The sequence below is a fragment of the Mustela erminea genome, chromosome 1 (genome assembly GCF_009829155.1).
Source record: "Mustela erminea isolate mMusErm1 chromosome 1, mMusErm1.Pri, whole genome shotgun sequence".
Classification (NCBI taxonomy): domain Eukaryota; kingdom Metazoa; phylum Chordata; class Mammalia; order Carnivora; family Mustelidae; genus Mustela; species Mustela erminea.
This window is the reverse complement of record NC_045614.1, coordinates 112,162,474-112,175,797: the sequence shown is the minus strand read 5'-3', so window position 1 is coordinate 112,175,797 and position 13,324 is coordinate 112,162,474. Positions and strand designations below refer to the sequence as shown.

Below are 13,324 nucleotides of genomic sequence, written 5' to 3'. Positions count from 1 at the left end.
ACAGTGAGGATGTAAATATTTGCCCTGGATGTTCTGAATGAAAGGAGTGCTGCATGGGAAAGCCTTTGGTAAACTTGAAGGCACAGCCCCGACCCTCCTGTGGTCCAGCACAAACCCATTCCTTTCTCAAGGGAGCTGTTTAGGATTGTGTCTTCTGTTCCTCTAAAGCATCTCTCAGCAGACCCACCTAGCCGCCTTGGCTGAGAGGGAACCAAATGGGCTCACCTTCAATGGAGGAGGAGGAAACCGTGCAGCCATGCTGAAGAATTCACGGAGTGAATTTTTTGCACTTTCAAGGTCAATCTTTGTTTAGTGAGTTCTAAGCTAAAGTCATTCCAGGAGATCTAGAATCTTCTCTCTTACTGGTTTCCAGCAACAGAATCTTGGTCAAGTTACTTCATGCATCTGAGCCTTGGTGTCTTTATTTAAAAAATGTGAAGATACTTGCTTCACCGGGTGCTTGTGTCAAATGAGGACACATAATGGTAGGCAGTCAAAGCATCTGACTTTTTCTTCTTCCCTTTGTAATTTTCTCTTCCTTCTGTTTACCCTTCTAAATTTCTGTGCCTCGGCTTGCTTTTCTGTGAAATAGGAGTAATAACGCCTGGCCATTGAAGCTCACAGGATTTCTGGGTGACTACTCAACGAGCTGAGTTGGGCTTTGAAAACAGTGACGTGCATAGAGATACCTGTGGGGCGGGGGATATTCTTGGGGTCACTGACCTTGAACTGGGGAGGGTACTGGTCCTCACAGGCCTGGGCTGCTCTGTGTAGCAACTGCTTTAGCAGGCCACCTCAGCAGTCTCTCCCACTACTTTCCCTGAGGCTCCTGATGCTCTCGCATCTTCCCGTGGTGCTTTGCGGCTTCCCAGCCCCTGTCACCCACACGCTTCGCCCCCATCTGCCTCTCTGTCCTCTGGATCGCAAGGCCCCGGACCATATCCACACTGCTCTCTGGATGCCGAAGCCATGTCCGCCCCAGTCCTGCAGGCTGTTAGAAAACGGCCTGCACATGACCACCCTATCCCTGCATGAATAAATACTAAAAAGACTCATTTGGGGTAGATAAGGAACACAGGAAATGCTCCCCCAAGCCACCAACGACCCATAGTTTGAACAAACCCACGCCCTCCAGAGGTCCCCAGCGTCCTTGGCCCTGAGGCCACCAGCCCCCTCTGTGGTTGAGGAAGAGGCCTTGTGTCTTGGGCGCAGAAGGAAGCATGGGCAGGGTGGGAGGAGCTGGGAGGGCGAGCCGCACAGGCAGGGGAGCCGAGCTGCTCTATTCTGGGCACAGTTTCAAGGCCAGCTGCAGGGAGAACAAGCAGGCGCTGTGCGTCTGCAGCTGGCAGTGGTTCGGCGAGGGCTGTCCCTCACTTGGGGTGTATTTAAAGAGACCCCACCAGACGATCATGCCAACAGGAAAAATGCACACACACGGGCTCTGTCGGCCTGGCTCAGTCTCCAGGCCCGGCCCCCGGCCTCGTCCTTCACTGCATCGCCCAGGCAGGGGGTTGAGAGAAGCGGCCTAGCTCCCTGGCCTCTCCCAGGTGCAGCTGGTCCCACCTGGGGACACACAGCCCTGGCACCTGGGCCTTTCTGTCCTCCGACTGAGCTGGGCACAAGTTCTAGGGATTAGCCCTGACCAGCTCCTCCCACCCTGGGGTTGGTAACCCGGCAACCGGCAACCGGAGGGGAGAGGCAAGCAGATGAGTCAAATGGAAGCAGAGAATCTCTGGCTTTGTGTTTTGTTTGTGAAAACTCCCTGGGAGCACAGGCTGCCTTCGGCTGGGAATGGTGGGGCTTTCCCACACCGCTTTAAGCCAAATGCTCCTCCTCCAAGGGGTGCCCAGGCCCCACCTGACTGCTAATGCAGGCTTAAGGACAACACTGGTGGGCCCTGGGGGAGCCCATCCTGGCCGAACTGGTTGGCCGCCTCTTTCACTTGTCTTTCTCAAGTGAATAGAGGCCACAGGCGAGAATCCCACGGGAAGGTGGCACGGTAGCTGAGAGAACTCAAGACCCCAGGCCCGACCTAGCAGAGACAGGCTCTCCAGTGGCCAGAGACCAAGAAGGCCTTCTCCGAGAGGTGAAGAGACTTCTGAGGGGAGCCCAGTAGGAGTGGGCTGAGCGGGAGGGAAGCCTCAGGCAAGCCCATGTGAGGCAGGCTGCTGCAAGTGCCTAGAGAGTTAGGAAAACAAGAATGTGCCAACAGAGGCAGCTACGGAATTTAAGGGGCCCACTTCGCGATGAAAAGTCAGGGCCCTCTGCTAAAAAGTTACTAAGAATTTCAAGATGGTGACATGAAGAACATTAACCTGAGGCCCCCCTGGGCCACTGCACGCCCATGAAGCAGACTCTGGATACCTCTGAGTCGGCTCCTTGAAGCAGCTGTGACAGTGGAGGCCGAGTGGGCTGGGAGATATGTACCCTGTGCCTGTGGGCTCCCAGACCTTTACCGGCCCTGGGGCACTGCCTCTCCCCCTTCCAGCAGCCTGTCTCCCTGTGCTGCCGGCAACTGTGTCTTTGCCTCTCTGAAGTGGGGCGGCGGGGGGAGGGGCAATCCCAAGGCCATGGTGGGGACAGGGCTGAGGACAGAATGGATCTCTAGCCCCAGGGCCTCCCTGGACAGGCCAAGAAAGGGGTAGGAACAGGATGGAGACACAACAAATGGACTCCACTTGGGAGCTCTTCTTAAGGACTCTGGAGACATTTTCTGAGGGGGTCTGACAGTCCAGGACCAGAATCAAGTTCTGGGAAGCCTTACCTCCAACTCTATGTGGTCGTGGAGCTTCTTACAGGTGGCGGCAAAGGTCTCTGAGGTGCCAAATTCAAAGTACCACAGCTTGTTCTTCATCCTGCCCGATGAAGAAGAGAGCTGGCTCAGTAATCTGTCTTTGGAACAGCCATGGCAAATAGCTATGTTCTTAGGGCTGGGAGGCCCAAGCCCTCAGTATTCCCCACTCCTATGTTCTCAGCACTTGTTCATCAGACGATTGGGGAAGACATTTTTCACCAACTCTTCCAGCTATGAACTTCAAGGAAAAACCCGTTCATTTCTTAGACGTCATGGCTACTTGGCTGAATTGCCAATGGCTCTGAACTTCCTGGTCAGAGCAGCAGAAAGGTGTGTTTGCCTCTGCATCTGGACCAAGGGAAGAGTTCTATGAAAACCAGCCGGGGGGGGGGGGGTGGGGAAAGTGCCATCCTTTCTATGGAATCCTTTCTAATGCAGAGGGACTTCCGGTAGAGCCCTCTCTTGTGTATTGTTGGGGTACGAAGGGAAGCTCAGACAGACTTTTCAGACTTGGGTTATTTACAGTCTTAGGGCAGAGAAGAGAGAGTTGCACATGGAAACAACCAAAACATGTGCTGCTTTGTCTACGCGCTCTGCCTGAGGGAAGGAGAGTGGAGAGGATTAGAGATTTGCAGACAAGGTGGAAAGAGAAGAAAAAAACCAAGTTGCTCGGTAGCAAGAGCTCCCGTCATCCCCTACTCCTCAACTGCATCTGCTTAGGTCATGGCACTATTTCATTTAGGGGGAGAACTTGTCATTTGCTTTGAAGAGTTCACCAGTTTGAGCTTTAAAATTTTTCAACATTTTCTTTAGTGGGGGGAAAAGAAAGGGATTCCCGCATGGCTGCGGACTTGGCAAAGTCAGACACTGTGTCCTGACATTTGGTCATTTTGATCAGATGGTCTCACCAAGAAGTGTGTCTGCTGGTCTTCCATTCCTTCCATCCCACCTGTCATCTCATTATGAGGGGCTGGCTAAGAGAAGGGACACCTGTCCGGCTGAGAAGCTGGCAGACTTTGCTAAGGAAGGAATAAACAAAATCACATCTTTCTTGACACAGTCTTCAGGAGAGGAAGCCATCTTGTGCACTCCTGACCCTCCAACCTCAGATTTGTGGCCTAAGAGGAATGGAACATTCTTTGGAGGGAAGAAGGCTCTTATTTTTTCCTAGTATTTCTTGGGCCACAGGAGACAGTCTTCAGAATAAAAGACATCATTTATCTCTGCATTTCTCAAAGAGAACATAAAGATGACGAGACTGTGTTCATTGCATAGGATTTCTAAGACCTAGTTGACTGGGAAGTAGCTTATCTGATTCTATGTATGTATGAAAAGAAATAATAAATTTTGAGGGAAATAAGGATAGGCAGGATGTAGGGAGTTGTGCCTAATGAAGAAAGTTAGCCGAAATGGGTATACTTGTAACCAGACCAGGGCTTCTCAACTAGTGTGCTGCAATCAGGCCCGCCTAGACTATGGATCCCCTTGGTCTTCGGGTGGCCAGGCTGGCGTCTGGGGCCGACTGAGCCCTGCCGTCACAGTGGGCCTTCTCATTGGTGTGCCAAACAAGTGCTTTTGTTTTCTACGTCTGCCATGAAGTGAAAAGTCTTGGGAAACACTGTTCTAGATCACTGGCTCTCTGTAGGCACAGCAGTGTGAATAGAGATCACTTGGGGACTTCATTAAGATGTAGGTTCTCATTTAGTCATTCAGGGCTGGGGCCAGAGAATTCTGTGTTTCCTAACAAGCTGCTGATGTCGGTCTAGGGATTACACCTGGTGCTGTGAGGATGAAGAGACAGATGGATAGTTCTGAAACATCAGTATTCCTAAGAATTGCCTGAGAATGTGATTAACATGCCGCTTCCTGGGCTTCGAGCTATAGAGAGTCCCTGTGATAACTATGGGATGGGGCCCAGGAAGAGGCAAGAGCGCCCCAGGGATCATTATGCAGGTGGTTAGTGGTCATGAATTGAAGAAGCATTCCTCTAGCTAACAATGAAGTGATGGCCAAGGAGGAGAATGGACTGATTAAACTTGACAGGATTCCTCGAGGAGGATAAAATGAGGGTCAACGCCTCTCCATAGACCGTGATGGCAACAGACCCAAGGACAGGAATAACACAGACTGTCATAAATGTCAAGGTTGAGCATTCCTCTCTGGCAGCAAGAGCATCTCTGTAGCCAAGAGACCTGCGTTGTGATTCCATTTTCAAATATCACTTCTGGTCTGAATCATGACTTTTGAAAGTTATTGCCAGGAGATTTAGAGTTTTAATAAAAATTTCCGGAAGCCACCAGCTATTTTTGCCCCAGAAGTGGCTCTTCTGATAATCTAATAAGGTTAAGAGGTCATGGTCAGGTCAGTGTAGCAGAAAGACTGAGCGGATCAGATTCCTCGTCTATGGCTGATAAGACGCCTGCTGCAGCTCTGTAATCTCTGAGAAGCCTTAAGCCTTAGTTTTCTCACCTGTAAAATGGAGTTGATAAAAATTTGCTTCAAAGGGGAAGTGAGAAGATTAAATGAGGTGATTGCCAAATACCTCCCATAATGCTGGCTGCACAGTGAGCTCACCAAGAACATTAGCTATGTACGTATTAGCTATTATTTCAACGTTTGGGTTGACATATTTGGATAACATAGTAGGGCAAAAATGACAGATCGGGCTGGGTGGCTATGGACATACGTGCGCATTTTTCTAGGACAGGAAAAAATGTGATCTTATTTGTTGGATCATGTGTCTTGACTTGTGGTCAGAAACATATGTTCTCCACATGTTTATTCTAATAGTTTTTTCCAGATCATGGACCACACCCTAATCCTTGGGTTAATTATCTTGACTGGTCACACAATTGTCCAAAGACATGATGTTGATTAGGAATATGCTTCTGTGAAAGTGCATTTTTGGTGTGAGACAGCATTTATCAGTTCTAGAAACTCATTGTGTTGGAACTAGATGGGGGTCTACTAGGTATACCGAAGACTAAAACATGGCACTACATGAGCCAGGCACCTGGGAAGGACAGACAAGGAAAAAGATCACAGAGTTATGAACAAAGCTTTAAGCCTTGGGAGTACCTAGGAGAAGGGACATCCAGTTCTTAGGGAGGCCAGAGGCAATCAGGGAAAGCAACCTGGAGGGGAGTGATGCCAAGGTTGAGTTCTGAAGATTGTGGAAGGGGACAAAGAAAGGGGAGCATTCCAGGCAGAGAAAGAAGCCTAGGCAATGGCACAGGGCAAGAAAGAGCATAAACTTGCTGCAGGTGACCTAAACTCAAGGTGAATGGGCTGCTGATTGGCCAGGTAAGGCTGGAAAGACAGGCAGGAGCACATCTGTAAAGGATGGGGATGTTACGCTTAGGTGTTTGGGTTTTAAGTCTACAGTGTGTCATGGACCATCCTTATGTGAGGCTGCTGGGGGGGATGGGTGAGGGGGCCAGTAATTATCTCATCAGATTTGCGCTTTTTAAAAATCACTCTGTTCCAGATATTTCTGCAAAGAAGACATCCAGATGGCCAACAGACACATGAAAAAGTGCTCCACACCACTCGGCATCAGGGAAATACAAATCAAAACCACAATGAGATACCACCTCACACCAGTCAGAATGGCTAAAATTAATAAGTCACGAAATGACAGATGCTGGCGAGAATGCGGAGAAAGGGGAACCCTCCTACACTGTTGGTGGGAATGCAAGCTGGTAGAACCACTCTGGAAAACAGCATGGAGGTTCCTCAAAAAGTTGAAAATAGAGCTACCCTATAGCCCAGCAATCGCACTAGTGGGTATTTACCCCAAATATACAAACGTAGTGATCCGAAGGGGTATGTGCACCCAAATGTTTATAGCAGCAATGTCCACAATAGCTGAACTATGGAAAGAACCTAGATGTCCATCAACAGATGAATGGATAAAGAAGATGTGGTATATATATATATATATATATATATATATAGGAATACTATGCAGCCATCAAAAGAAATGAAATCTTGCCATTTGTGATGATGTGGATGGAACTAGAGGGTATTATGCTTAGCGAAATAAGTAAATCGGAGAAAGACAACTATCATATGATCTCCCTCATATGAGGAAGTGGAGATGCAACATGGAGGATTTGTGGGGAGGAAAAGAATAAATGAAACAAGATGGGATCCGGCGGAAGACAAACCATAAGAGACTCTTAATGTCACAAAACATACTGAGGGGGGCGGGGGGAGGGGGCTAGGGAGAGGGTGGTTGGGTTATGGACGTTGGGGAGGGTATGTGCTATGGTGAGTGCTGTGAAGTGTGTAAACCTGGAGATTCACAGACCTGTGCACCTGGGGCTAATAATACATTATATGTTTATAAAAAAACTAAAAAATTTTAAAAAAAATCGCTCTGTTCCAAGTGTGGAAAGTGGCTTGGAGGGGGTGGGTACAGACTGAAGCCTTGAGAGTGGTGTGGAGGTGATGTAGAAATTCAGAACAAATTGGGAAGGGCCTGAACAAAGGTAGTGACAGTAGAGTAATGGAGAAGAGAATGCTTTCAAGAGAAAAATTAGAAGGTGGAATTGACAAAGCTGATTGCGTGTGAGGAGTGAATGAGAAAGAGTCATCACAGAAACACCCAAGTTTTTGTCTTAGCATGAGAGATGGCAGGTGCCATTCACTGAGAGAGGGACACAGGAAAGCAGTGCTCCAGTAGTGGTGGTCTTTGTAACTGAAGGACAGCTCTCTAGTGTTTTGGCCTATCGTCCATGCATCCGTCCATAGAGTATCTGTTGAGTCGTCTTATGAGCCAGGCACTGTGTAAACCTTGGAGATAGTCATGAATGAGAATTTCTGGCCTCACAGAGCTTTCATACTTTGAATAGCTTCCCCCAGACACTAACATTCGACCTCTGACCCACAGAAGATGAAATGTCCAAAATTTAAGAGCTTTTACTTCTTTTTCTAACTCAGGCACATTTTGATAGAAGTGGATACGTTCTATTTTCCTGGCCTATGGACGTGGCTGCTGAACATTTTACATAGGCTCTCTCTTTCAAGTCTCAGAAGAACCCCTTTAAGTAGACACTATTGCTACAAATGAGGGAACTAAGATTTGGGGAGGATAAGTAAGTTGTCTAAGGTTGCATAGCCAGTTAGTGAAGAGTGATGCCCAGCCCTGTCTGTGCTCTGCTGCCCTGCCACTGAGCCTCGTGTGCTTTTGTGGTGTGCTGCTGTGTGTCACTATCGTACTTCCTAGACCTCTGTGGTTCTCCTTCCCCAGGTTGTTAAATGGATGCACTTGGGGATCTGGTGGGGGGGGGGGGTCAGTCGTGACTGACTATTCAAAGTATGGAAGCTCTGTGAGGCCAGAGACTCTCAGTCATGACTATCTCCTAGGAGATATTGCCTGATGCACAGTGTCAGGCCCTCCCAGCTCCCAGGAGCCAGGGGGCTTTGAGAGGAGCTGGGATTGGATTTTTCCTAGGAACCTCCTGATTTTGAATCTACACAGTCTCACAGACTCAGGGAGACCAGAACGGACCCTGGTAAAGATGCTCCCAAGACACCCTGCTCTTTGCCTTCTCTCATCTCACCCAGAAATGGCACAGGGGCAGGCCCTGGGGACCATCCCCAACACCGAGTGCAACAGGGAAAGCTGGAAGGCAAGCCAGTTTAAGAGGCATGAGAAATCATCTAGAACAGGTCCTGACCTATGGAAGGCGCTCATCCCCTATACACATTTTGTTGACTGAATGTTGCTGATGGCCTGTCAGTAATCAAAGCACTGTCTTGATAAGAAGGTCACTTATGTGTTTAATCAGAAAAGATAGCCACTAGCATTTATTTGAGATAATATAAAGGGGAGTTATTTTGGTTGTCTCTGTCCTAGCCACCAAAATGGTTGAAAGTATGAGTACGAAGGCTGGGGCCATGGAGGGTCGAGCGAGAGAAAGGAAGGGACCCCTACTGGGATAAAGGTTGATCAGGTTAAGATGGCTCCCAGCACCCTGCCTGACTGAGGTCAGCCATTTTGGTGGGCCCCGAGGTGGAGGCTGGCTTCAAGCCAAGTGATGTAAGAGGAGAGAACACAGAACCTTTCTTTATACATGTTGGAGTGTTGTTGCCAAGGATTTCACTGGTAGGCGTATCTGAGGCAGGGCTCCTCGCAGGTTCCTAGTTGCCCCTTTTCTCAGCTTCTGTAAGCTCAGGAGGGAAACCAAATGCCCAGCCTCCCATCATTGCACAGCCAGACACCAGGGGAGCGGCAATAGGGATACTTAGGGTCTGTCTACACTGTCAGAGCAGATCTGTATAGCATGGAGTGCTGGCGAGTTTTTTGTTGATCTGGAACTAGGCTCTGGCCTCTTCATTTTGTACTCTGCTAAACATTTTACATATATTATCTCTTTTCAGTCTTAGAAGTCTATGAATAGGTCTGGTTGCTACCAATAAAAAATTCACAGACTGAAGTACGTTCTCCTCTGCCTCACTTTCCCTTTTCACCCTCCTGTTGACCAGCACCAGCACCTTTCCAAAGTCCTTGGTAAAAGCCTACAGGCATGTGATAATCTACAAGGCGCAGAGGGACAGACAGCCCTACCCCACCCTGCCAACCAGAGCCTGAATGACAGTGTTCCTTCTTCTATTTTGAAGATGCCTCCCTAGACACTTGATGGTTAGCCCCTGCTGGAGGGTTCCTGCCCTGCCTACGGTGCTGGTTTCTGCCTGTGTCACCTTCAGTTGTACGAGATCATGGCATTTGGAATCTGAAAGGCTAGTGTTCTGCCACTTGCTGGCTAGGTGAGTGATAGGACTTCTTTGAAGCTTCGTTTCTTCTACAAAATGGGGATTATTTTCTTTCTTTCTTTTTTTTTTTAAAGATTTTATTTTATTTGGGGGGGGGCAGGGGGACAAGCAGACTCTGCTGAGTACAAATGACCTGAGATCATGACCTGAGCCGAAATCAAGAGTCAGACATTCAAGGCCCTGAGCCACCCAGACACCCAGGAATCTGATTTTCTATCCCACAAAATTGTGAAGATCCTGTGGCAAATACACAGCACCAAGCAGTGTTTACTGCATGGGAAGGGCTCACTAGTGGTTCTTTCTAGTTACTAGGCGATGCCATCCCTGGAAGGCTCATTCCCCTATGGCTGCTGGGGGAGGGGCAAGAGTGGGGTGCAGGGGTCTATCCTAGACAGCCAGTGTATTTGAAGAAAATAAAGCTAACAATGTTTTAGTGACTTCTAGAATGCTTTTTCTGCATCTCTCTTCCTGAGTTTTTTTTGGCTCACCATAACTTCCCTTCTCATAATCACCTTTTAGCTGGAGATGACTAATCTTTAGCCAGTTGTCCCAGGGCAGGTTTCCATGTCCACAAAACTCCTAGATGCATGGTCAACCTCAAAACTACCATCCAGCTAAGCCCATCCTTGAGGCGGAAGACCCTTGTTGGGGCTCCTCAAGGGCTTTCAGTCACATGGAGGAGAGGCACATAGCAGGAGTGACACCATGGGTTGATTCTATTTCTGGGTTTTCTTAATTTCCCCCGGCTTTATAAGAAAATAACATCGATTGCACACGAGTGAGTTGAATCTCTCATTTGACAGATGAGGGCCAAATGAGACTAATTAAAAATGTTCTTTTGTATTTGTCAGCAGTTTAAGGCTGGATTCAGTCATCATCCCGACAGCCTATGAATAGGCCATTTTCAAGGATGTCCCCAAGTAAAACCAAGCTAGCTGCTGGGCATTTTTACCCACAAAGGCAATGGAACTTCTGATGGCCCTTTTCTGATATTCTAGGAAGTTTTAAGGGCAACAGACTTTTGAAGTCATGAAAACATGAAAACATTTCTTTGAGTTTAGAAGGCTACAAAGAGGACACTAGAGCTATTTCTAGAAATAGGAGCCCTTGAAGTGATGGTATTCCTCTTTGTGGTTTGGACTTTGATAATCAGGTTCCCTGAGTGGGTCATGAGTCAGTCAGTCAGGCCTTCTTTCTCGGCCTTGTCAAGCAAATGCTCCCCGCAAGATGGGTTCTGTGTTGTGTAGAGGGGGCGGACTGATGTGGTGGAGGGTGTGCTGGGCCAGCCGGCAGGGGCTCAGTCTCGTAGGCCTAGTTCTCATACACATTGGCATGTGACTCCATGACTGACTTGGGGTGTCCTGGCCTCAGTTTCCTCGTCACAATGAAGGGTTTGGAATGGCGGATTTCTAAGGTTTCTCCCAGCTCTCTAAACAACTAGAGATAACACAATCCAGGACAGGGTGGGAGAGCCCCCGTGCTCTGTCACCATGTTGGGGTATGGGCCCCAGTATTGTCAGAACTATCATCTTTTACAGAGAAGCCAGAAATATGTCTTTATGTTAAATCTGAGATTATTAGAGTTAGGCGACAAACTCATTTTTTGGTTATTTTTTTTTAGAGGTGGGAGGGAGGGCAGATGGAGAGAGAGAGAGAATCTCTCCCAGATGTGGGGATGGATCTCACGACCCTGAGATCATGACCTGAGCCAAATCCAAGAGTTGGACACTCAACTGACTGAGCCATCCAGATGCCCCTGAATAAAATTTTATTTTAAATAAAAAAATAAAATAAAATAAATGTATTCAGGAGCCCCTGATTAAGATTTTTTAAAAGACCCAAATCTACACATCAGAGGAAAACTATAGCTAGCCAACACACTATTTCAGTACCTTAATTATAAATTTTCACAAGGTTCAGCTCAATCAGAAAACAAAGCAAAGAATTTCAGTTACTGTTCTCAGGGATTTGTTGAGTTACTGCTGGAGCTACTGCTACTCCTACCGAAGACAGTAGACCAGTGTCAGGTTACTAAGGTGAATAATAATCTAGCAAAATTAAACAGATGTGATAACACAGAAAGAACAAACGCAACCTGAGCTGAATTGTAATTGAATGATGAAGGTCAGTAATAATAGTGAGAATACTTTATCTGTTAACATTTTACACTATTTGAATATCAAGGGCCTTTAGAAATTTAGTAATTGTGTTAACTGAAGTTTAGATCAAAGGTTAAAAAAAAAAAAAAAAGAGCCGAGGCAGGTGGGCTTGGTTCTAAGGCCAGGATATTAAGTCCTGTAAGGGCCCTGTGACTGTCCCTTCACAGGTGCTGTTGAGGCCATCTGTGTCACCCGCACACCCAGCTGTCCTGGCCCATCAGAGAGCTTGTCACCGCATCTAATCCACCCTGCATGCTGTCCCCTGTTCTCACTGCTCACTGGAATGGGCGCTCCATGACCCTGAGGCACGGAGCTGTGTGTGAAACAATCTTTTCCAAGAGGGGGCACTGGCCCCTGTGCTATAAGGGAAAGTGACCCCCCCAGCAATCAGGAAGCAGGCTTTATAAATAGCTGTTTTTGTTCTCCGAGTGTGACTCTTGTGCCCACGGTTCTTGCCAACAGATTTGTCTTGGCTCAGTGTATTTCGGCCTCAAGGAGGCAAGGTATTTGCTGGCTGCTTTCCATACTGGGGACAGATTGGTGTTCACGGCACTCAGGAAAATCTAGGGTGGTGACTAGATTAGACAACTGGAGACCAGAGACCGGGAGGGGGTGGGTAGAATTGTGGGGAACAAAAAAAGAGGAAAGGGCTCAAGAACGAGCTAAAGGAAACAAGAAGGCCAAGAAAGGAGGAAGGACATGCCTAGCATGTATTTTGCAATATAAATACAGAATCCTCTTAATAACCTATGTTATAATTGCCTTAATAACTTCTTAGCTCATTTTCACGTGTGAAAAATTACCTGTAAAATCACAGATGACAGATCGTTTGCACTTAAGGGGCCTTTGGGGTCCAGGGATTCCCAGCCAGAAGATCACAGGTTCCAAGGAATCTTCCAAAGTATGAAAGGAGTCCATGAGTTGCTGTCAACATTTCTTAATGTGAAACAGTATTTGTGCATTTGCTCAGAGTAAAGACCGCATAGGCTATCTAGTGGGTTAAAATTTTTTGCCATGGGATGGAATTAAAGTATTACATTGGTCACCTCATGGTAACCAGAGTCACTGATTGCTTAGTAAATGGGTGGTGTTGAATAATAAAAATGGGAAAACAAATTATTACTTGGAACAGCTTTATGGCTGACAGAAATCTTAGTCAATATGGCACCCGTGGTGGTGAGGGATGAGGCATGAAGAAAAATAGGGTGCATGCAGAACTGCTAGACCATACCAGCTCTGGAAGGTAGTTCTCTTCTAAGCCAGAACAGTCTTCTCATGGTACAGATTAGGAAGCTCAGACCAGTCCTTAGTGACATACTGGCTGGAATCCAAGGCCCAGCTCCAACTTCTAGTCCGCATCCCTTACCTTTCCACCTGCCCTGCCTCCTATTGCTGTGCCTGGGATGCATCTGAGAAAAATGGAAGAGTCAGCCACTTCAGGGGACCTAGTGCCTACAAAGCTGCAGCCATTCTCAGTGGTGCAGTGGCTTTGTTCACATCTCCCCAGCCACAGGCATGGCTGAGAGAGTGCAGCTCTAGGTTGACCGACTCTGGTTGCTCAGGGCCCCGTGGCGCGCTTCTCCACAGAGTC

The 13,324-nt window shown here is 47.7% G+C and overlaps 1 protein-coding gene across 5 annotated transcripts in view; it reads right to left on the bottom strand.

Annotated features, from left to right (window-relative positions):
* Positions 1–13,324, bottom strand: part of DGKG (diacylglycerol kinase gamma) — a 197,322-nt gene that overhangs the window by 53,038 nt on the left and 130,960 nt on the right. For all 5 annotated transcript variants that reach the window (XM_032338301.1, XM_032338304.1, XM_032338312.1 and 2 more), the window contains one exon: positions 2,765–2,855. In XM_032338301.1, coding sequence (XP_032194192.1) covers positions 2,765–2,855 — 91 coding nt within the window. The remainder of the gene's footprint in view (positions 1–2,764; positions 2,856–13,324) is intronic.